Source organism: Beta vulgaris, chromosome 8, assembly GCF_026745355.1.
Source record: "Beta vulgaris subsp. vulgaris cultivar EL10 chromosome 8, EL10.2, whole genome shotgun sequence".
NCBI classification, from domain to species: domain Eukaryota; kingdom Viridiplantae; phylum Streptophyta; class Magnoliopsida; order Caryophyllales; family Amaranthaceae; genus Beta; species Beta vulgaris.
This window is the reverse complement of record NC_079209.1, coordinates 57,920,563-57,937,241: the sequence shown is the minus strand read 5'-3', so window position 1 is coordinate 57,937,241 and position 16,679 is coordinate 57,920,563. Positions and strand designations below refer to the sequence as shown.

General features: G+C 35.1%; 1 protein-coding gene and 1 long non-coding RNA gene across 5 annotated transcripts; one reads left to right on the top strand and one right to left on the bottom strand.

The window, feature by feature from the left end:
• Window positions 1–1,056: 1,056 nt before the first annotated feature.
• Window positions 1,057–7,761, top strand: LOC104902156 (3-hydroxyisobutyryl-CoA hydrolase-like protein 3, mitochondrial). Of its 4 annotated transcripts, XM_048634348.2 has the most exons (11): window positions 1,057–1,336; window positions 2,679–2,780; window positions 2,949–2,993; window positions 3,211–3,263; window positions 4,624–4,758; window positions 4,849–4,945; window positions 5,569–5,698; window positions 6,276–6,454; window positions 6,553–6,680; window positions 6,783–6,884; window positions 7,471–7,761. In XM_048634348.2, exons 1-11 carry the CDS (start codon window positions 1,108–1,110, stop codon window positions 7,570–7,572), a joined length of 1,302 nt encoding a protein of 433 aa, XP_048490305.1. In that variant the 5' UTR covers window positions 1,057–1,107; the 3' UTR covers window positions 7,573–7,761. The 4 variants fall into 4 exon arrangements, with proteins under 4 accessions (XP_048490305.1, XP_010688153.1, XP_010688152.1 ...); XM_010689851.3 differs by lacking the exon at window positions 2,949–2,993 and having other exon boundaries at window positions 1,058–1,336; XM_010689850.4 differs by lacking the exon at window positions 3,211–3,263 and having other exon boundaries at window positions 1,059–1,336; window positions 2,949–3,013.
• A 3,786-nt stretch (window positions 7,762–11,547) lies between these two features.
• On the bottom strand, window positions 11,548–16,362 carry LOC104902155 (uncharacterized). Its single transcript, XR_007268706.2, has 2 exons — window positions 15,585–16,362; window positions 11,548–14,618 (listed from the first exon to the last, which is right to left on the bottom strand). It is a non-coding gene; the product is annotated as an uncharacterized LOC104902155 (long non-coding RNA).
• Between the last annotated feature and the right edge of the window lie 317 nt (window positions 16,363–16,679).

The following is a 16,679-nucleotide window of genomic DNA, read 5'->3' as shown; positions in this document are numbered from 1 at the left end:
AATAGTTAAAATAATGCATTGGCAAACGTGAAAACAAGAAATGTGTCACTTAAAAAGAAACGGAGGTTAGTATAAGACAATCATGATTCAATAGACGATAATCACCACAATCCATTATTTAATGTGAATTTGACATTTACTTGTCCTATACCTAAATTTTAGGTCCAATCTAGATGTGTTCTAATGCATAGTTGTGCAATCGGCTAGAATTCTGTAATCACGTAGGATGTAAAAGCACAACACAATATAAATTTCAGCACGACAAAATCACGATTTCTTCTTATGTACAAAAAGTTAACCACAACGGGCAAACCTTAGTTTTCAGTATGAATAACCAAGCATGGCATCAACACAATGTAAAGTGTCGTTCTTCGCCAAGCGTGTGACCTGATTCATCCAACACAGGCACAACCTAATAAGGTCCAACCTCTTTTTAATACTCTTTTCATGAAAAATCGATAGTATGAAATTATCTACAATAATCAAACTACTTTAAAAAAAATTAACTTATAATTATCTCACAACAATCCCAACTTTAAAAAATCGACGATTCTGGAGTGACAGTAGACATTCCATTTGTAAACCAATGTCATTTCCTCTGCAATGGCCAATGGCAGAGCCACATTATGCCAAGTGGGATCCTTTGATCCCACCTCAGAATGAAAATATAAAATTCTTTCTTATAAGTTTTGATTTTTCAATATTTTTGTAAATAAATTTGATGACTTAACCCCAAATAAAATTTATCAGATATTTTTGACACCACTTAGGATCTGTTCTCTCCAACTTATTTTCAGTTCAGTTCAGTTCACTTCAATTCAGTTTAGTTCAGTTCAATCAGCTCTGGACAATACTTTTACTCTCACAGATCATTATTCATTTCCAGTTCAATTCAGTTCAGTTCACTTCAATTGAGTTCACTTCAATTCTATTTAATCCAATTCAACTGTTTCATACCTAAGAGAACAGACCCTTAGTATTATTTTCTGAATTCGCCACTGTTCCCTTGTCCAGTTGTCCCCACATCCACACTCCCATAGTCCCATTATCCCATATACTGATATACTCTCAATTTCCCCACTTAATTCCTCTTTCTTAATCCATCAAATGCTGAAGATTCTAGATATATCTCGATTTTTCACTCGATCATCTTCTTCATTCTTCTCTGCAAATTACCTTCCTTTTACAGCTCTTCAATCTTCTCTCTCTCATCGAAGCTTTTCGATCATGGCTTCCGCTTCTGCTGCCGATGAGTTCGTCAAGGGCAACATTCATCCCAATGGCGTCGCCGTCATCACTCTTGATCGCCCTAAAGCTCTTAACGCCATGAATATAGGTCAATTTTCCCTGTTTTTTGCAATTTACTCTATTTTTTTCCGTATTTTGATTTTGTTGAAGCTCAGTAGTTGAATAATTGAAGTTTCTGATTGTTTTTTAGTTTTAATTTTTCCTTTTTTAGTCGTTTTAGGTTTGAATTTGCTCGGATTAATTAATTGGTTACATAATATAGATTTGATTGCACTTAAAAGTAGATTGAAGGATTTGAGGTTTCATGTATAAGAAGTGAAGAGATTGATAATATGATGAAGGCAAAATTGGTGAGATAATTAAAGTAATTTGAGTATGAATTGGGATGAATGGACTTAGTTGTTTGATATATTGTTGACAGGAGTGTGGTAAATTTTCTTTTATTAGATGAAGTAGATAGTTTTTGGTGATTTTTCAATGGCAAATGATGTAATATTGCAGGATTTATGATGGTGATGTGGTGAATTTTGCAGTGTATCTACTGATTTTAAGCTCTTTAGTTGATCAAACTGGAAATTACGTGGTGTTTTAGGTCTGATATGTGCTATGATGCTTACATTATGTTGGACTATTGAAACCCAATACAGATTGTTGAATGCTAACTTTTAAGATATATGAGAAATGTGATGGCTAAAGGAGGAATCTGGTTTCTGTTTCCTAACCATTACTTTGATATTTCTAGTTGTCAAAGACATGCATCTGTTCTTTTTTAGGAAACCTTGCACCTATTATGACTTCTGAATTCATGAAATTAATAGTTGTTGCTTTGGTGTTGAATTGTTCATGTCATAAAAATCACTGAATTTAAGGGATTCTTCATCAACTCTTTTGGAAGACCTCAGTGTTAGACTCTCCATTTGAAGAAACTCGGAGTGTGATAGGAGAAGAAAGCTGAAACAATATGGGGTTGAGGGCTACTTGTTTGCCATACGCTTAAGTAGAACCTGCATTGTAGTTCTTTTGTCCTGTGAACTCAAGAATTACATTTGCTTAGTCAATGATTTTTTTCCGCATTTTAGGCCAAGCGGTAGTAACTATTATCACATTATGGACCCATCCTAGTCATTCTAGTCTCAAGTAATGTAATTGGAAAGCAAACTAATTTAGTGATGACAACTCATTCCCCTTATTGCATATGGGATTGATGCTCATGGTTGCTCTTATTTTTATCTAATATTCTGTAATCTACTTGCGTTTGTTTTATAACTTTGGAGCACAAGTGATCTGTGATATATATTTGTTTGGCCACTCGTTAGCAATGCAAGTATTGGAATGAAGCTGCAGTCCTAATATTGTTATGGCTGTGTGATGTGCTGTAATTGAGGACTTTCTACTTGTGCTTTTTGTCACTCTCAATTAATTTGCTGCAGATATGGACATCAAATACAAAAGCTTCCTTGATCAATGGGAAGAAGACCCAAGAGTGAAATGTGTTTTAATTGAGAGTAGTTCACCTCGTGCATTTTGTGCTGGTAATTTTTTGCAAACAAACTTTTTAAATAAATTTTTTCTCTTTCCCTGTCTAGTATTTAAATTTCTGAGCTCAATGTTCTTACCTATCATAGCTGCTCTGTGGTTAGTTCCCTTTGTTTCAGAGCAACTGGTAAGGTTTTGAGGTGACCTATTCGTGCAAAATGCAGGAATGGATATTAAAGGCGTTGTTGCCGAACTCCAAAAGGACAAAAGCACACCTCTTGTCCAGAAGGTTCCTTTATTTTTCTGACATTCAATTTTCCTGCATCATCAGGGATATTTGCCTTCTTAGGACAAGGATGTTCGATAGATATTGCTCATATTTCTGTACTTGTACATAATTACCGTTGTTATGATCAAGAAATTGATGGTTTGAAAAAACTGATCTTTCCATTGGATTTATGACCTGATGTATCAGTTGATCTGCAGGTGGTGATGTGAAGCAGATCATTACAAATAACAGTTTATCGGATGTGATTGAGGTCTTGTGTGTTCCAGTTTATGTTAACTTAATTTATGATGAATGATAGAGGCTCTAAATTTGTGCAAAGTAGATTACTGAAATTGATTTTTCCTCGTTTTAACTTTTAAGTAACCAAATATTTATAGGCTTAGTCAGTTATTCAAATTGATAATTTGAACGATATAAATAAGAAAAAGCAAGTTTGCTGGCGATATATATATGTCTCAGTAATTAAAGGTTTTGCAAGTGAAATCACATTATATGTACTTACATTATCTGGATAGGTACAGTAATATGACTACCTGATTAATGGCAAAGGGTGATTAATTTTTATATACAAGATGAAGCGCTTTACAACAGAGCTTGCTCACATAAATTATGCCTTCGCTAAAAAAAAAACCTAGATGTATGCCTGACTTTTTGAACTGGATACCAGAGACTATGTACATGTGGATGGTGAATAAGAATTCTGAGGTTTCAAATTCTTGGAGATAGTGAATTCGAACGTCATGCAGTATCTATCAGTGTGTTTAATCTTCACAATTTTGAGTCTCTAAGCTTAGGGTAGTAGGATTTAGCATTTGGTTTAATCTTCTCTGCTTTTGTTAGTATCTGTCTTACACAAACTATTTAATGACCAGAAACGTTCTTGTTTAGTCACATCAGTCATCAGGAATATCTCAGTTGAAGCAGTTGTCAACTTGTCATGCATTTGAATTGAGCATGAACAATTTCCTTAATAAAGAAGATGAATCCGACAGACCCATAATTTTTTATGTGGTATTAAGCTCCCAGTTCTGAGGCTTCGCACGAAAATGCTGTTTCTATATAATAGAAGCTTTACTGCTGGAATGTGCAAGTCCAGGGCATACCTAGGCTTTTGTAGAGAACACAATTTTCATAAGTTACTTATCAGAGCTCAGTTGCAGGGGTGCAGGTTTGAACTTTGGAGAAATTAAGTGCTTTTGGCTATAAAGTTTTTCTTGATTTGTGGGTGAGGGCGTGAGGCTAATACTTTTCTTGTGTTCTGAGTATTCAAGGACATTAGATTTTTTTAAGTTATTATCCCTTAGATCAATGGCCTTTTATGTGATACAATCTGTCAATCTTTAGTATTTAGTACGCTAAGCTCCTATAGTTCTATTGTAGAGGTGGTGCTATTTCTGTGGAGATGCCATTTTTATCATTGTATTGACCTACATCCTTTTGTTTAAGCTCCAATTTTTACTATCTTCTCCGTGTGTATTGATGTAATTATGATGTGCTTGAGTTCCATGGCATATAGTTAGGGTGGCATCATCGATTCTGTTTTTCCTTATGCTGTCTACGTGGGAAGGTTCTTGGTTGTCTTTTTCTTATTGTCTTGCACCTATTGACAGATATTCACTGCGGAGTACACTTTGATATGTAAGATATCTGAATACAGAAAGCCGTATATCAGCTTGATGGATGGCATAACTATGGGTTTTGGTATTGGCTTATCTGGCCATGGCCGTTACCGCATTGTGACAGAGGTACTGTTTCAGCATGTTATCTTTCTACCAGCTTTTTTGAAATTATTGCAGATTACAAAGTTAAGACCTTTCCTTGCACAATTGTTACAGAGGACTCTTCTTGCTATGCCAGAGAATGGTATTGGTTTGTTTCCTGATGTCGGATTTTCATACATAGCCGCAAACAGTCCAGGAGAAGGAACTGTAGGTAAGCTTTTCTTTTGCTGTTTCACTAGTACGGTTCCTAGCCGTGCCTGTACCTTGGACACCAAAAGACTAAAAAAAAGCTGCATATTGATGAATCTCAACTGAGGGCCTAATGAAGCATCTGCATGATATGTGTGGAAAGTTGCAAAAAAAAAAAAAATTTAAGATCATTGCTGGCTTTAGATTTGTAGTTCGTCAAGAATGAGAGAAGGAAAAGTTAGATTATCTTTTAATTACATATGTAGAAGTTTGTGGGGGTAAAGGTTTTCCAGAGTGGGACTGTGGACGAGGAGATTGTTATAAAAAACTATTAGTGTGTATACATGTAGAGTTTTTGGTTGGCACATTGCTATTAAATGATTGAAATCTTGTTTAAATAGCATAATACTGCTATAAGATCAACATTGTACCCTTCTTGGTTTGATGAAAAGCGAAATTGAGGTCTCTTAAAGTTAAATTTCATTATTTGGAGGGATAGATAGGTAGTCTGTCAACATACTGCTATTAATAGACATAGCTGGGCAGGTTTGCTATTATAGTGTTAGCTCAGCCAAGAAGCACACATTGCTTGATCCATTCTACTGTTTTTTAATAAATGACTCAATTTTTGTTTTCTTCCTGCAGGTGCTTATCTTGGTATGACTGGTAGAAGAATATCTAATCCAGCTGATGCTTTGTACGTTGGCCTAGGGACACATTATGTGCCATCAGGAAACCTTGGTTCTTTAAAGGATTCTTTGTTGGCCTCCACATTGTATGTACAACCTGCTTTTAATCTCATTCTCTAGTTTTGGACTTTTGGTGCTGTATTGCATGATTTTCGTGTTTCTTTCTCACGTGTTCCTGCATGTTACATGTAGCATCATGTCTGTGTGTTTATGATTGCAGTGGGGAATTTAATCACTTTAGTAACTGAACCTTTTAAAGCATCTGTAAGACTGTACTTAGCATTTTTGTGTCTGCATTAATTCGTGTATAACTATTTAGTTTGCAAAACGTTAAAAGCTGTTCTTAGAAGTCAGAATTGTGTATTAGGGACAGGACATTTTTCTGGAGAAGTGATTTTTCCATTTCCTTTGTCTGGTTTGTATAGAGTTTTCTTCCCTATTCTTTACCTTCCTCTTTCTCCTATTCCCATTTATCTTCTCCCCTCCATTTCATATTTTCTTTTCTTTCTAACTTTGCTGCGAGGAACCGTAAAATGAAAAATAAACTTCTCCTGAAAACTATTTACATCTAAATATGCCTATATAAGATTTTCTAAAATGATCCAAATTATATAGCTTTCTTTCCTTACCTGTTTTTTATGAAAACAATATAAAATTGGATAGTTCGGAGGATCCTCACCAAGACATAGCAGCACTAGTGTCAAAATACAGCACCCAGCCAGAGTCTGAGCCACAACTGAAGGTACTATTGCCTCATATTGCTTCTACCTTTGATGCGAAGAAGCCAGTCAGCGAGATTTATGAGGAATTAAGAAAGCATCAGCAGAGTTCTGATGACACAGGCAAGCTAGTTATTTTGTATATTTGCTACGCGTTTCCACCCTCTCAAACCTTTAGGCTGTGTGTTCTTTCTTTTGACGAATTGTGGTTCAATAATTAGTCGCTGGATGGGCAAAGGAGGCCTTAGAAGGGCTTGGCAAAGGGGCTCCATTCTCTCTTTGCTTAACGCAAAAGTATTTTGCTAAAGTTGCATCAGGCCTCAGAAGTAATGATGCTGATCTGTCAAAAGTAAGTCATAACCATTCCATTTTCACGTCCTGCTACCACATTTCATGCATGTTTGGTAACAATTTTGTCCTCCTTTAATTTCTCTTTTGCTGCTTGATATAGCTGAGCGGAGTGATGAAACTGGAGTATAGAATTGCTTTAAGATCTTCACTGAGAGAAGATTTCACTGAAGGTGTCCGTGCTGTCCTGGTTGACAAGGATCAGGTCCGTCTTTATTTCCTTTTGAATCGTTTTCGTTGTTGCACAGAATTATAATGTATTACAACTTGCAAGTGCAACTTATGCAAGTATTAATGTAAATAGGGGAAATAAAAGTGAAGAATACACACCAGGCTTCCCATGTTTGGGATAAATGAATAATCCTAAGTTCGGGAATACCTTTCTCATATTTGTCCAAGTCGAAAGTTGATCTATTCAGCAGGTTAAATAAAAAAACACGTTTTGGGATATCCACAAACTTGAAATTAGTATGAAATGTGTTGAACCTTGATTGAATATGGGAAACACCAGAACTTGGTGCTTATAGTGTCAAACTTTTAACTAAAAAGATTGGCATCTTGTTATTTGGCGTGCATTGATGATGCATCTTCTTGTATCAGTCTTTCGACATCAACGGAGTTATCAAATTGACAAGTACTCCATGATTCTGCTGTGCTGTCTGCATCTTTAGGGGAAAATGAGAAAAGAGAAACTTTTTTGAAATTGGAAAAATGTCCTGCCAATATTACTATCAGTTAGACTTTAGTTTGAATATAATGTGTTTCATGGATGTCATACTTCTTACTTGCAGAATCCAAAGTGGAAACCACCCAGTGTGCAGGAAACCGACTTGCAGGAAGTGGAGACTCTTTTTGAGCCATTGGACCCAAGTATTGAAGAATTGAAGGTTTAAGTGGATGTCCTCTTCATCTAACTTAGACTAATAAATTGTGTGTTCTAGAATGAATTATGTAATCCTAATAATTTTCAAATTGAAAGGTACATTTGAACTGTACCCCCCAAAACTGATCCAAGTTATTTAGTCTGTAACAGTGAGATATATCTTTATCAGTATTGGAAACTTGAAGATGTATTCATTTGATTTGCAGAATTTTTTACTTGAAAATTAGCAGCTACATAATTTCTAGCCTTACAAGTAGGGAATAGTGAGAATCGAATCCAAGGTTGTGATATCAAACTCTACAATGAAGTTCCATTCTCGACTTTGCATATTTTGAAAGTTGTATAAATTTTTGTCAATTTGTCATTGGACAATAACCTCATGCATTAGATTGAAAGTGGGATAATTTGTCATTGGCCATTAAATCAATTGGTTAGAAAAGCAGCTTGACGCAGTTGGTCAAAGCTATCGAATTCCAACCAGAAGGTCTTGAGATCGATTGTCATCAGGTTCTTCGTTAGAAGTCCTTTCACCTTGAAAACTAAATTGAATCAATTGGTCATAGCGCATTAGATCGAAAATTCATAATTTGTTATCAATTTGTCATATGCTTCTACTAATCATTAGATCGAAAGTTGTATAACTTGTTGTCACAGCATTTTTCCTAGGAAAATGGAAGTTCGTTGGCTCAATTTGTCATTATCTATGCATTACATCAACACCTTTATAATTTCTAATCAATTTGTCATTAGATCCATCAGTTATATTACTGAAAGTCATCAAATCCTTATCATAACTGCAAAATCTTTAATTACACCTACAAATTCAGCTCTAATCATCCCCATTTTAAGCATAAAACCAAAAAACATTTCCATCAAATCATCAACTATACCAAAAATCATTCCAGAAAACCCAAAAAAAAAAAAAAAAACCTCAAATTTACATTGATGTTGAAACATCACATGCAAACAACTTTTTCATGAATTCCAAAGAAAAATCAAATCTTTCAAGATATAATCTTTACCCAAAAAAAATAATACCAGAAAACCCAAAAAAAAAAATGACATGCGAACTACTTTCAAGATATAATCTTTAACCAAAAAAAATAATACCCAGAACACAAAAAGATTCTAAATTTCCAATACAACCATAAAATCACTAACTACAAAATCATTCCAAAAAAAAAAAATTACTGGGGGTGAAAAAAAAAAGGAGGCTCAGATCCTCAACTCATCAAACAATTAAGTAGAAGAATTTGAAGGTAAGCAAAGTCTACCATGGCGGCAAAAATTAACTGCCAAAAAAGCCAGATGGCAAACACCCACCTCAACAAAAACTCCCAAACAAAATTGATTTGACAAATTTAACGATTTAATAACATCATAGCCTCAATAAAATGAATGCGGAGGAAGTATATATATATATAGTATAGACATGTATAGTAGTATTAGTACTGGTAAGAGTAGTAGTAATAGTAGTACTTAGCATCAACAGACGACGACGAAGAAGAGGAGAGAGAAAGAAAGGGTGCTGTGCTGTTAAGGGCCGTTTGGTTGTTTGGAGAAATCACCGGCAAAGATGACCACCGTTAAGGAGGTTATCAAGGAGAGTGGCAAACGGTCCTTAGAAACTCCCATGGACTCTCCTTTGCCTCATTCTTAAACTAATGAGATTTTTAGAGCTATGTTTTGTTGTGTGTTTGTTATATATAGTACTAGTGGTTTTTGGTGTTGACCTAGGTTTTATGAGGGTATTTTTGTCTTTTTATACTAGCTTTGTTCTTCTTTTTGTTTATTTTTGATCAATTGAGTTTTTGTGTTGGGGTTGATTAATTGGTTATTAAAGATTCTGATAAGAGTTAGTTCAAGTGGGTAGAGTGCTCCCCCTTGGCTCTTGAAGTTAGGGGTTCGATTCTTACCCCTAGCATTATGTTGGGCTATTTCTTTAGCATGCTATGTATGTATGTCTTACCAGCCAATATGTTGGTGTTTCATACATGCTAGTAGCCTTGTAGGGATTAGCTCTCGGGCTAACTTAATTTCCTAATAAAAAACAAAAACAAAAAAAATGGTACGAGTTTTGTGTACTTTTCAAGTACTTCCTCCGTATTTTTTACTTGCAATACTTTCCTAAAAGAAAAATAATTAATTACTTGCAACACTTTCTACTTTTGCTTTTCCTCTCTATCTATCTCTCTAGTCTCTCCAATTACATGGGACCCTCTCTATTTTTCCTCTCTACCTCTCTCGTACTCAAATTTTGCATTGGAGTTGATGAAGAAAAAAGTGTTGCAAGTAAAAAAAAATGGAGGAAGTATGTTATTTTGAAGTCAATTATATAAGAGTCCGTTTGGTTTGATGAAAATGGTTTTCTATTGGAAAATGATTTTCGACGGAAAAACACAGATGAATATTAGTTTTCCTTTGTTTAATGTGATGGAAACTATTAAATAAGTTGATTCTCTTACTTGTTATTTATTAGGTGCACTCAATCTTTCTCTTTACTCTATGGTTGCCCCCCTAACTCCTCTATATTGATTTTTTCCCGTACCCAAGGCATCACTTATCCGTTTTCTGCTCTACTCCATGGTCACCTTGACGACGGCACACGAGAAGGGGAGAAGGAGGTTGGCGGTGCGGCGGTAATAGAATAGGGATGGGAGGCGGTGGCATAGCAAGAGAAGGGATATGGTGGTACTATGGTGGAAGAAGAAAGACAATATTGCCAACAAACATTTTTAATCTAAGGATTTTGCTTTCCTTCCTCCTCTCTTTTTTTATTCCATTTTCTTTACCTCCATGAGTCCATTACAACCAAACCCCCCCTAAGCTAAAAACAAAAAAAATGAAGATATTGAGAGTGAGAGAGTGGATGAAAAGAGCTTTCTTATGAATACAGGAGAGAAATATTTACAAAGAGATATAAAATACTTTTCCACTCTAATTATCCTTTTTAAATTTCTTATCCAACCAAACAACAAAAAATATAAAAAAGTAATTTTTTTTTCTGAAATATGTTTTCATCCAAAACAAACACAAATATAGAATTTAGATTGGTATGATTACTATGTATGTTATACCGTTTTGGATTGAGAAAGATCCTAGATACTGTACATCATACATATGGGCATAGAAAATAACGATAGTCGGTAATACATTTTTTTTTTTAGGGGAAAAGCTAGCACCATTCTCATTCATCTTTGGACAAAAAATCCATAACTACATATGGTTCAACCTCAACAGGACTGCATTTTTTTAATTGTAAATTTTATTATCATAATTTCAGTATCTTTTTTTTACTATTTAATGCAATTTCTAGGCGAAACAAACAAAATAGTACCCTAGAAAACTACATTATCATTAGAAAAAAATTTACAAGTTTATAGTAAAAGAAATAAGTTATATTATACAAACTAGTTATTAGGCCCGAGCTATGCTTCGAGTAATAAAAAATTTCATTTATTAATACTTCCTCCGTTCTGTTTTAAATGAAACATTGGATGAAATGACACTATTCACTAATCAATTTTAACTCCAATTTATCGCTATTATATAAAGAAAAACATAGTCAAGTGGGATCTTGTTAGATTCGTCTCGATGTATACTATCAAATTATAACTTTTTTATATTTTTTACGTTTACACAACTAAAGATATTAATGACTAAAGAAGCGCGTTGGGTTGCGTGAAAAAGCAAACGTTTCATTTAAAATGGAACGGAGGAAGTATAATACTTTATGATAATAACACTAAATACAACTTAGCTTAGTGGTTAAGACTTTAATATATGTATTTAAGGTCCGAAATCAAACCTTATACTATGCAATTTCTAAATTTTTATTATATTGTTTATGTACGCCTTTTAAAATATTTATATAGATGTCATCTGTGCTCTATCTTCCTTTTATGATGCTCTATATTCTTTCAAACTGAAAATACAAAAGAATATCTTCCATCATTCCACACTACAACTCTACTAGTACAACATATGAACACAATACTCCATCATCACTTCATTTTTCCACACTAAGACAATTATTACAGTTCAACAAAGATCTTTACATTACTTTTGTTTAGGGGTCAAAAATTAATGTAAAGATTCTTAGGTATTTAGTATTTACCCACGATATACACAGATCTAATATTAAGGACTGAAAATCCAAGATAACATCCTCATAATTTGTATCTTATACAATACAATTGTCGGATCAAACCTCACTAGACACCAGGGGCACTTTGGGGGTGAAAATACGCCTTACCCTCATTACTACTTGCTGCCACTTTCATGCATACAAGAACGACAATGATCAGAGAAAAAATGTTGTTCTCCTTGGACCAAGAAGATTGATGGCTGCCTTTCGGATCCTTGCTTGGTGAATCATCTAGAGGCTAGAGCTGTCATTTAGATTGCTCCATGGATAAACACGGTAATTTCTTTTCGCTGCAGAGGAAAATAGAGCGCTGAACAGAGAAAGAGATACAATTAAATGCCACAAAATTTCCACATTTGTTGTCTTTGTTTCCCAACTGTTGATACTTTGGGTAAAATCCAATGCAGACAACAATAAAGCCATTCCTGTTTTTTGGTTATTGAATCTAACTAACAGTATGATAGAGATGGTCAGTTCTATATGAATGAAGTCATTCCATTATCCTACTTATCCCAACACGTCAACTCCCAAGTATTGTTTTAGATGGAGGATAAAGGAAACAAGGGGAGGTCGACTTTCCATGGTGGCACCAACGAGAGGCACCATTGCATGAACACGGACAAATGAGAAAGTAAAGAGAGGTAGTCCAACAAAATCATCCGCTGAGCAAACCCTCAACAATTACTAGCATCAGCAATCACTGATGAGTTGGTTGGCATCAACAGGGAGACCATAGAGGCACTGCATATAGATTGCCCAAGTCAGTGAGAAAAATTCAACCTGCATATCATATATTCGTGGCTCAATGGCAAACCAGCAACAATTACGTTGAACCATTTCGTTCAATTCACATACTCATTTGGTCTACTAACTATTTACATGTAAAGAAAAGGAAGCACAAAAAAAGCAACAAGATGATGGACGTGCAATATGGAGCAAGACACCTGATGTTCAAAGAGCACGTGACATGACTACATTGAATAATCTCAGACTACCTATATTCATTTCATCAAGCAGTTGATTCACACCCGAAAGTACCGACTTATTCAAGCAGCAGACATCAAATATCCAACAATAACACATAAAAACCTGCAATTTACCTCATTGATCATATAAAAATCAAAGGGTACCTCTTCACGAAAGTTCACAAGGCAGTCAATATACTCAAAATCAAACTATTGCTGTCCACCAAATTTGATTAACGCACAATATGATGAATGCAAACATAATATTTGCAAAACCAAAGTAGACTGCAAAAATTGTAAAACATAAAACACACTAAAGATTACTTATTAGTGTCAGAGTTTTCCTCAAGTTCTATGATTTATGGGTACTAGATGAATTGACGCCCATGCAATAGTACTCAAAACATTACCACATAAGTTTACAAAGTTTCTACAGCATTTTCTACCCTAATTCTTACACCTGACTTTTCACCAAAACCCATGCAAGTAACCTGCACATTTCAACCACAAAAGAACTGAGTAACTGACCTTAACATATACATTCAACAAACTCAACATTGCAACAAAATTGACAAGTTTCAAAAACCAAAAACCTCAACTTCAATTTTCTTTTCTTCAAAACAATATCAGACATAACAAGTTCACATGCCCAAAAAAGGAAGTTGTACCCACACCAATAATAGATAATTACATGCAAAGAAATATTCATGTCATTTCGTCAATAATCACATGTAACAATAACAAAAATGAAGACTTTCTCAAATTTTCTTGGATGTGGTAAATTAAGGAGGCTCAGATCCACATTTCATCAACCAATTTAGTGAGCATTTTAAGGTAAGGAAATTACCATTGGCGGCAAAGCAAATTTTAAGACCCAAAAGTTGCTGCCAAGCCTAATGGCAAAAAATCCACCTCGAAAAACGCTTCAAACCAAAATGAATATGACTACTTTGAACGATATCTTCTCATCACCGCCTCTATGAAACGGAGGAAGTATAATATTTTTTTTTCTTTTTTGAGGAGAGTGAAGTGGATGATGATGATTCATGATTGAAAGGCCGTTAAAAGCCCCCGAGCAGGGCAAATTAGAGGACCATTTTATGGGTTTTCAGATCAGTCATTGGCTAAAGATGACTGCTTGTCATCATAGGAGAGGGGCAAAACAGTCCTCAAAACTCCCAGAAAGCCTCTCCCAGCCTCATCATATAAAACTTTGGATGATTTAAGAAGGTACAGAGAAAGAGACAGACACACACCACATACACAGTGAGTGAAAGAGAGAGAGAGAGAGGAGGCTCAGATTCACCCTTAATCAAACATAGGAAGAGACTTTCGGTCAAGCCACGGCGGCAAACCAAGCAAATGCTGCTGCCAGGCACATGGCAAAGGACCGTCTAGTCTTTTTTTCGCAAGAGCTGAAAACAAGCTTAGGGTGCATTCTCTTCATCTTACAAAATAAGTTTCAGGCTGATCGATCCCAATCAGGAGTAAGTAAACGCAAAGGTGAAATTACAGCTGAATGGGTCCAATCAAGTCTAAGTTCAGTTCCGTTCAGTTCAGGTAAGTCTGGGTGAAGAGAATGCACCCTTATAAGGTGAACTAAACATAGCCTTATTCTGAAGATATGAGGGGGAAATTCATCATTGCCTCCAATAAGTTACGCTGGAATCATTACCAAGACAATGAATATATGTTCAGGATAGCTCAGTTGGAGAGAGCGCTAACATGAAGATCAGTAGGTAGCATGTTCTATTCTTTATTGTAGTATCTCAATAGAAGAGGGGGTATTGTGCAGCTTAAGCAATACCATTAGTTTATCTTAATAGTACCAAGCATGGAAGAGTAGAAAGGCTCATATCTGTTCCCACAACAGTTGGTTGGCATCAACAGGGAGACCACAGAGGCACTGCATGTAGATTCCCAAGTCCATGACAAAAGATCAACCTGCATATCATATATTAGTGGCTACAATGGCGAAACCAGCAACAATTAAGTCAAAACCATTTCGTTCAACTCACATACTCATTTGCTCTACTAACTACTTGTATTTAAAAGAAAAGGAAGCATAAAAAAGAGAGATAAGACTATGAATGTGCAACATGGAGCATGACACATGAAGTGCAAGGAGCACGGGACAAGACCACATCGAATAATTTCAAACAAATTATATTCATTTCATCAAGCAATTGATTCACACCCCAAACTACCTACTTATTTATGCAACAAACATATCAAATATCCAACAATTAACACATAAAAACCTGCAATTCACCTCATTGATCATATAGAAATTTTAAGTACCTCTTCATAAAAGTTCACAAGGCAGTCAGCATACTCAAAATCAAACAACTGTTGTCAACCAAATCTGATTAAGAGTTAAGACACACTATGACGAATGCAAACATAACCTCTGCAAAAACCAAAACAGACTGTAAAAGGCTGAAAAACATAAAACACACAAAAGATTACTTATTAGTCTCAGAATTCTCCTCAAGTTACTACGATTTATGGGTACTAGATGAATTGAAATCCATTACCACATAAGTTTACTAAGCTTGCAGAACATTTTCTACACTTAATTCTTCCACCTGATTTTTCACCAAACTTCATGCAAGTAATCTGCACATTTCAACCACAAAAGAACCAACCTTTAACATCTACATTTCAACAAACCAAAAACTCAACCACACAACAAAATTCCCAAATCTCAAAAACCACAAACCTCAACTTCAATTCTCTTTTCTTCAAAACAATCTATCAGACATAACAAGCAAGAAAATCCACATACCCAAAAAAAAAAAACAGCCGTACCCACATCAATGCTAGATAATTACATGCAAATGGAAAAAAAAAATCATCTCATATCAATAATCGCAAGTAAAAAAATCTCAAAAACAAAAACTTTCTTACTTTTCCATGAATGTGGTAAATTACCAAGGATGTCTTGGCCTACTGGTTAAAATTGAGGTGCTGTGAATAGGTTCAAATCCCCCTTCACCTTCTTTGTACTTTATATCGCATTCGTGGCTCATATGAATAAAAAAAAAATGAATGTGGTAAATTAAAGAGGCTCAGATCCGCATTTCATCAACCAATTTAGTGAGCATTTTAAGGTAGGAAAATTACCATTGGCGGCAAAGCAAAATTTAAGACCCAAGTCCCAAAAGTTGCTGCCAAGCCTAATTGCAAAAAAACCCACCTCAAAAAACGCTTCAAACTAAATTAAATTTGACTACTTTGAACTATTTCTTCTCATCATAGCCTCTATGAAACGGAGGAAGTATTTTTCAACTTTTGTTTTTGTTGTTGAGGAGTGAAGACTGAAGATGATGATGATTTATGATTACAGAAGCTCGTTAAGCTTATCGCGCAGAGTAAATTAGAGGGCCGTTTTAAGGTGGTCGGAGAAATCATCAGCTAAAGATGATCGGAGATCATCATGGGAGAGGGGCAAAACGGTCCTCAGGAAACTCCCAAAGCCTCTCCCAGCCTCATTCTTTAGAAAGAACCCTAACTTTGCCCCCTTTAGCTCCTTTTATGGGTGCTTAGGATCATTAGTTCATCTCGGACATACCCAAATTAGTTGTACATTTTTGGCAGTAGGCATTATTCACGTCATAACTTTGATTATCTTTTACTCCATATACATAAGAAAAAACGTAGTCATGTTGGATCTTATTTGATTCGTCCCAATTTGTATTTTCTAAATATATAATTTTTTCATATATGTAACTCAAGATATTGATGTTTGAAGTTGCATATCGTAAACTGTGAAAAAGTAAATGTAGCAACTAATTTGAGACGGAGGGAGTAATATATTTAGCGACGTTTTTGTAATACTATAGATTATTTATACTATCTCCATTTAATATTATTTACAACAATTAGATATTTTCAACTCACACTTTATTTTTTTGATTTATATGAGCCACAACGGCAGTACAAAGTATAAAGAAGGGGAAGGAAATTCGAACCTGTAATCTATCGTTCACAATACCTCAGTAT